This window comes from Podarcis filfolensis, assembly GCF_964270895.1.
Source record: "Podarcis filfolensis genome assembly, chromosome: 13".
Taxonomy (NCBI): Eukaryota; Metazoa; Chordata; class Lepidosauria; order Squamata; family Lacertidae; genus Podarcis; species Podarcis filfolensis.
Window position 1 is genome coordinate 24401525 of NC_139615.1, and position 7994 is coordinate 24409518.

Here is a 7994-nt window from a genome sequence, read left to right on the forward strand (position 1 = left end):
AATCCTTTAGTCAACAGCTACATAATTAATGATTTCCATTTGTGATGTTACAATATATAAATTTATAAAGCTTCAAGTGAGGAACTCAAACTATTATCTTTATTCTGCCCTGCATGTGAAAACTGTTATATCCATGGAGATTCCTTCTGTCCATATAGTGTGTTGTCTCTTTCACTTCCCAGCTGTTGTTTTCTCCCATCATGGCTTGGGGCAGAATTGAATCTTGAAGTTTCTCAGAGGTCTTATCTCTCCATCCCTTGCTTCGATGTCTCAGAACAGAGAACAGTCTGCTCAGGGCCGTCTTTAGCATATGCGCCGCCAGGGTACAAAAAACTGCCCAGCGGCCCCAAGTTTACTTTAGCCACCCCCAAATTAACTTTTATTGAGCTTTTTGGGGGAGGGGGAGCCAAAGTTGTTGACCTTTTTGGGAAGAGGTGAACTCAAAGTTGGGGGGGGGATAGCTCACCTGTAACGACGCAGCGGAAATATTTGCTTTTCTTTCCTGACTCTTTGGGAGTATTTGGTGTTATGGAGTAACAGAGCGGTGGGGGGGATTCTTTCGCTCCATTGCTTTTCACTGTCACCGATCGAGAGGGACCATATACAGTAGGTATACATTCGGCGCACCCCAGAATTTGGAGCCCAGGTGCCCCACACCCCTTGGAACCCTGAGTAAAGACGGCCCTTAGTCTGCTAAAACACGTTCTGTCTCACTAGTAAAACATGTCACCATTTTCCCCCCGGCTTAGGAAAAGGTGGGCAATTTCTGAACATGCTGAAGATTTAATACTCCTTTCCAACTCCCAGAATCTCTGCAGCATTCTTTTCACAGCAAGAGATTTATGGCCCAATTAAACTTTATCTTAGATTACATTCCATCTGTAGCACACATAAATCTCAGTCTCTTTTTCCTTGTCTGTTGTTTTTAAGCAGAGGTGAGGAGGATTACTCTGTGTTTCCAATAGTCATACTTGAGGTACCCCTCCCCTCCTTTCTTCATTTCAAATCACACACAGTTTCTATTTTTGCTTGTTAATATCAACATTACTCCAATGTCCCTTCCTCACTTGTAAATATATTTTTATCTTCTATTCCAGATTGCCGAATCGTGAATATATAAAAGAAACTTAGAATAAACAAACTATGGCTTCCTTTTCCCCATTTGACTCTCATGCCAAAGAAAATCTTATCTCAATTCAAACCTTTGATCCATGTAGCTGGTATATTTGGCAGTATGTTTTTGCAACCCTTTTGCATCACGCGCCTGTACTTTAAAGCCAATTAAAGATCCAATTAAATGGAGAACCTCTGCTTCGTAATGGCGTCATAGGTGGGGTTTCGCCAGGTGAAGTGCTTTTGCACTCGGCGAATCCCTGCCTCCCATATTCCATGCAAAAGCCAGGTACCAAGATGAACTGTGAGTGAAGCCCATTTCCCCTGTCCCTGTGGGCACTTTGCAAGGATGATTTACCCTCTGTCATCCTTGTTTTTTGTTCATTGACGATCACCAGCTGTTGTGGGGGATGCCTCCATTAAGGCAGTTGGGACCGTAAGCCTAATGCAATGAACTTCTGATTGCATCCTTCACTTCTTTATTTCGTAGTGTGTAGATGAATGGATTCAGCAATGGAGTAACAATTGTGTTCAAGATGTTGACAATTTTGGTCATTTCTAGGGATGTCCGTTTAGAAGGTTTGACAAAAAGAAAGATGGTGGAGCCATACCAAATGAGCACTACAGCAAGATGGGACGAGCATGTGGAGAAGGCTTTTTGTTGACCTTGTACAGAAGGGATGCGTAGGATAGTGGTGATAATGCATATGTAGGAAAGAAAGGTGATCAGACAGGAGCCCAATATGACAATGATGGATATTACAAAAGCTGCCATCTCAATGTCATAGGTATTGCTACAGGAAAGAACTATCCAGGAATCAATGTTGCAGTAGAAGTGATTGATCACACTGGGCCCACAGAAAGACAATCTTGTGATTAGAAAGGCCGGTATAAAAATAATGAGGAAACCACATAGCCAGGAGCCAGCTGCCAGCTTCCTGGAGAGCTGGTTGTCCATGATGGTGCTATAGTGCAGGGGATCACATATGGCCAAATATCGGTCATAAGCCATGACAGACAGCAGGAAGTATTCTGTGCATCCAAAGGAAAACACAAAGTACATCTGAAGGATGCAGCCAGTGAAAGAGATGCTTCTGCCCCTCCCCAGAAAGATGGCAAGAGTCTTAGGGATAGAAGCTGTAGTGTACCACATTTCTAGGAAGGAGAGATTACATAGGAAGAAATACATGGGAGTATGGAGACGACGATTTGCTATTACCAGAATGATGATGGCCACATTTCCCAGCAGTGACATTACATACATGATAAGAAAGAGCATGAAGATGGACATCTGTAAATACTGAGATCCCGGGAAGCCAAGAAGGATGAATTCCATCACTTTTGTTCCATTTTGCGATCCTTCATTTGTATTTCCCATCAATCTTCTTTTAACTGCTCGAACAAATAGCCAAATTAACAGATTCTTTATCCGCCAGGAAATGATATAATATTATATTATGTGATGGTGTGGGTGTGTGTGTGTGTGGGTGTGTGTATCTCCAACATGAACCTGCCCCTGCCCCTTTCCCATTAACCTGTTATCTGTCAGGACTCCCCCCCCCCCCCCCAATACTCTGACTGGGGCTTTTTTAAACCTGGAAGTTGCCCAAACTGAGTTCCTCAACAAACGAAACGAAAGGGTAGTGATATAATAGCAAAATGCAAAGTCACACAGAAATATATCACCAAAGGCAACTGCTTCACAATAAGGAATATAAACAAGCAAACAAATAAATTCCAAAAGTAGTCTTTTTCTCTACAATCACTCGTGTATTTGATAGAAGCAACATCAAATCTATTTGCAAATAGAATGCTGTAGGGCCTCTTTTTGTTCTTCCCTTGGGAGATATGTATATAAAGACAGATTTGCCCATTTCTCTAAACTAATGATTGTATACTGCATAGTCTTCATGGTACAGTTCCATGATTAAGCCCCTCTGTGGGAAGAAATGCTGATTGTACCAGACCAGAAAAGCATCTGGGAGCTAAGTTCCAGATGTATATATGAATATATTATTATTTCATGGGGTAAATCAGTTAATGTACTATATACATAATAGTATTAAGATCATCATCGCCATTTGAAGAGAATGAGGGAAGCATTCATAGTGAATTCCAGCACCTCTTTTTCTAGAACAATATCACTGACTCTCACTATCTTGTAAGGTGAAAAGATCCTTCTTCATTGTTGCTATCTGCTAACGAAATACTTTCCAAATGGAGGCTCACCCAGTACCCTCACTGATTTATTTATTACTTGCTTTTGACTTCTTTTTAGACCTCACTTTATCACCTTTTTCTACTGATATCATCAAACAGACCAATAGTGTGTGTTCCCTAAGTGGGCTATGACTACAGATAAAGTTTTGTTCCATGTTACTATATTGTGAGCCTAAACCGTTAGTTGGACAACAAGAATAGCTTTCCCATTGGACCTTAGTCACTGGAAGGCTGACACAGGGGGAAGGTACTCTTGAGGTGTTTGGGTCTCATGTTGCTTAGGACACTAGTGGCTGCTTGCTCTACCAGTTGCATCTTCTGGACTATCTTCAAGGGCAGTCCCATATGGAATAAGTCACAATACTCTGCTTGGGAGGTTACTACAGCAGGGGTTATTGATCCTAGGTTATTCCAATCTAGGAATGGTGGTAGGCAGCAAACCAGCTGCACCTGGCCATAGTCATGCCAAACCACTGAAGCCACCTGAGCTGCATGGAGTACCTCAGGCTACATGCCTTCTCCTTCCAATTGATAGATTAAATAAAGTTAAATTAGAATTCGATTTTTAAAAAGCCTCTGTCAACAATGATTTCAACATTATGCATATGCCTCTAAAAAGAAGGAAAGAATATCATTTTTCATTCTCTTTATGAGGTACATCATCACATATATGATGTAGTCCACAAAGTAAAACAATAAAACTTAGTGTAGAACAATAAATAAAACCTATAAGCTTTAAAACACAAAGTATCATGAAAGTGAGATCACTGCCCCTCCCAACACACAAACAAACACACTACAAAGCACCACACGCAGCACAGAACCAAAATGTGCACAATAAAACCACCAACCATGCCACAGGAACTTAAAAACAAAATCTTAAAAGGTCTTGAAAAATAAAGAAAGCATGTGAATGATATTATAGAATAAAAAAATTCCCGTTGTTTAAATTGCTATAAAGTAGTATTGGAGGGAGGGGAAAATGTGTTCCTGCCATAATATGATGAAGTTGAACACTTATACAGTATATACAAACTGACTTTCATAACGTACTCTTTACTTATCCATCACAAAATGATATGTTCAATTTCACTAATTTATTTTTAATGCAGTAGTCACACACACACACACACACACACACACACACACACACACACACACAATTTGAGACTACAGTGGAGGGGTTCATGCCATTAACATTCATATCACTTCTAGCTCACATCACTTCTAATCAAATACTTTGTCTTTCTAAATGGAGAAGGTGCCCCATTTTCTGTCTTGTACAGATCCACATCCTTTGTTCCCTTTAATGGCCCATTGCCTTATCAGGAAGCTGGAACTGCTTCAGGAGAATACATAAAGTTGAATTCTCTCAAAGTTTATATTCCGAAACACACTCAAAAATAGAGCCACTTACCAACTATCTACTGCTCTCTTTGTATCAATTTACTTATGATATATACTATTCTTCCACTGTTACTATTTTCAACGACTAATTGGCTGTCTTATTCTTTCTACTCACCCAGTTAAAAATTCAGGTAAGGATGTTGTCCTGCACAGCTGTTTGTAACTGAAATTAATGCAGTTGAATAAGCAATATTTATCTTATTAAAAGCCATGGTGCCTTTCAGATATTTCCTCAGCTTTGAAAATATATCCCTGTCAAATCTTAAACACCTATGGAGGAAAAAGAAATCCCTTAGATAACTTAAGCTTAGCTGTGTTCCCACAGATCCTTCAACACAGAGAGTCTAGGAATACACCAAGGGATTTGAAGGACAGACCAAGTATCTAGGAGCAATTCTGAGCAATCTGTCACTTAAGGTATAATTCAATCCCATTGAAGTGGACTTTTTAATGCATCTTGAACACCCAATTTGTTTGAATTGCATATAATTCCCTGGTGCACTATTAAAAATCCTTGCAGAGGGAAAACACAGGAGCAGGAGCAAACTTGAACAAACTGTAACCACTAGGGGAGAAGTTTTCAACCTTTTTGACTCCAAGGCCCCCTTGAGCAACTATATCCTTTGTGTGGCACCTGCCTTAAGGGGGTGACCAGGTTGAAACACAACGACTCCCCTTCCTGCCAAAAATGAATGAATAAAATAGCATATTAACTTAATTAACAGTACAGCAGACCATCTAATGCCCAAGACCCAGCTATTCAATAAGTAGTAGGTGAAAAAACCAACCCACCCAGAGGTGGATCTGCCAAAGATTCCTACATGGCGATTAAATCTTTCAACTAATCCATTAGTTTCAGGGTGGTAAGGTTTGATGTTAAATGCTTAATACCACACACTTCCCATAGTCTATTCATTAGTCTTGATGTGAAAGAAGAACCCATGTCAGTGACTATTTCACTGGCAAAGCCCAACCTACTCATATAGTTAATTAAAGAGGTTGTCACCATTTCCATTTCAATATTTTGCAACAGAATGGCTTCTGGATATTTGGTTGCGTAATCCACTATGGTGAGGATGTATCTGTTTCCCCGCCTGCTGGCCCTAAGCAATAGCCCTATCAGGTCCACCCCTAACCGTTGAAAAGGGGTTGATATGATAGGCAAGGGGCATAATTTGGCTTTTGTTTTGTCTTGACCGGTGCCTCTTCTCTGACATATGTCACAGGCTAGACAATATTGTTTTATTTGTTTCCCCATGCCTGGCCAATAAAAATTTTGAGCCACTCTCCGTTTTGTACGTGTAATACCCATATGCGCTCCAAATACACTACTGTGAGCATGCTGCAGGATTTTGCCCAGGTATTCATGTGGGATTACTAACTGTCTTCTCCCTTCTTAACCCCACCTGGATGGTGGGGCAAGGACTTCTTGATATAAAAGGTCCTTGCTCAAACAAAAACATTCTGGGCACTCAGGAGTTAACAGCCCCTCCTACTCGGCTGCCTCCAAGGGCCCTTCCTACTCTGTATATTGAGTGTAAACCTGTCCCTACACTTGTCCCATCAACTTGCTATGTGCAAGGCCTTTTGGACAATATACACTTGCTTTCTTGTAAGGCAGGTAGCTGCTGTGGAAAGAGCTTTCTTCATTATGATTCTCTGCTAACAAACCACTCTCCCAGTGGAGAGTATCTCACCCAACACTCCGTTGATTCCTGAACCTATTTCCCATGGCAAAGGATATCTGGAGATGCGATGATCAAGACCAAGAAAAGAAATCCAGAAATAATAAGAGGACAAGTATGGATGAGCAACAAAATATTGTAGGGGTTAAATTCTGAAACAGTATAAACAGGATCAAGTGTGACTGTCCCAATAAAATCAAGAGCACACATAACCATGAATACACAAGGTTCAAGTGAAGTTTCGAGAGTGTTTTTAAAATATAATGTACATACTGCAAACCTAAGGGCAAGGACTTTATTACTGCTGATCTTTGCTAGCTACTCTGGGAGCCTTGTGAATGAAAAAGGAAGCTTAAAATGCTTCAGTTACCAAACAAACACACATGATTATTCCACTAGAACTACTGCTTCATATATTTAAAATGAGAAATAAAGCTAGGGCTCAACAACTTTGTCTGGATTTTCACTTTTGGGAATATGGCAACCCTAATAAAGCAGTGATGAACTAATGCTGCGTTAGGTGGCCCACTCCATCACATACAACTCATCACACTCAGCTTCCCATTTCCTTGTGTTTCTGTCTCTAAACTACTCAAGGGCTGCTCCAGTGCTTAATCAATCAGTTTTCAACCCCTGCACTGTGCTTGAGCCTATTCTAGCTTGCCCGCTCATGCCAGAATCCAAAACAGACCCAGAGCCACATGTGCCAGAACCCAAAATAGAGCCTGAGACACCCAAAACAGAGCTCAAAACAGAGACAGAGCCAGTCATGCACACACAATTTTTCCCCTCCCCCAACCCGGACATTTGCTTAAAATTGTAAAAAAATTGCCCAGGTGGGCATGTAGGCGCCCAAAAGGACATGTCTGGGATTTCCTGGACATATTACAACTAACCCTATGACCATTGCGGAAACTAGGTCTAGGAGGGGGAAATATCCTTTCCATACAACCAGATTCAAGCTACTGAAGGCCTCATATGCCCCTCTGTCCAGAGGTTCTTCACCATGAGTTTATTTGTGGCATTATTTCAATACCCTTTATTATCATATAATAAATGTTTCTCTTGAACCTCAATGCAATGAACTTCTTTTTTTAAAAAAATATTTTTATTAGTTTTCCAATACACCCACAATAATCGCAAAATTATAACAATAACAATTAATTCGCCAATTATACAATTATCAAAGCCCCAATCAATCTCCAGTTAAAGTGGCTCCCCACATGATAGTTTGGGTGCGTTTCCGATCTTATATCACTGTGTTCCATAATCTTAATTAATGTCAGTTACATTTCAGTTACAATAATAATCCCTTAGTCAACAGCTACATAATTAATGATTTCCATTTGTGATGTTACAATATATACATTTATAAAGCTTCAAGTGAGGAACTCAAACTATTATCTTTATTCTGCCCTGCATGTGAAGACTGTTATATCCACGGAGATTCCTTCTGTCCATATAGTGTGTTGTCTCTTTCACTTCCCAGCTGTTGTTTTCTCCCATCATGGCTTGGGGCAGAACTGAATCTTGAAGTTTCTCAGAGGTCTTATCTCTCCATCCCTTGTT

General features: G+C 40.4%; 1 protein-coding gene across 1 annotated transcript; it reads right to left on the reverse strand.

Moving 5' to 3' along the window:
* Positions 1–439: 439 nt before the first annotated feature.
* Positions 440–2506, reverse strand: LOC310746683 (olfactory receptor 6F1-like). Its single transcript, XM_083580664.1, has one exon. The coding sequence runs from the start codon at positions 2489–2491 to the stop codon at positions 1556–1558; it is 936 nt and encodes a 311-aa protein (XP_083436790.1). The 5' UTR covers positions 2492–2506; the 3' UTR covers positions 440–1555.
* Positions 2507–7994: the final 5488 nt, after the last annotated feature.

What these genes read in the sequence shown, in the direction of transcription:
- LOC310746683 (XM_083580664.1), bottom strand. Translation starts at nt 2,491, where the DNA reads ATGGGAAATACAAATGAAGGATCGCAAAATGGAACAAAAGTGATGGAA.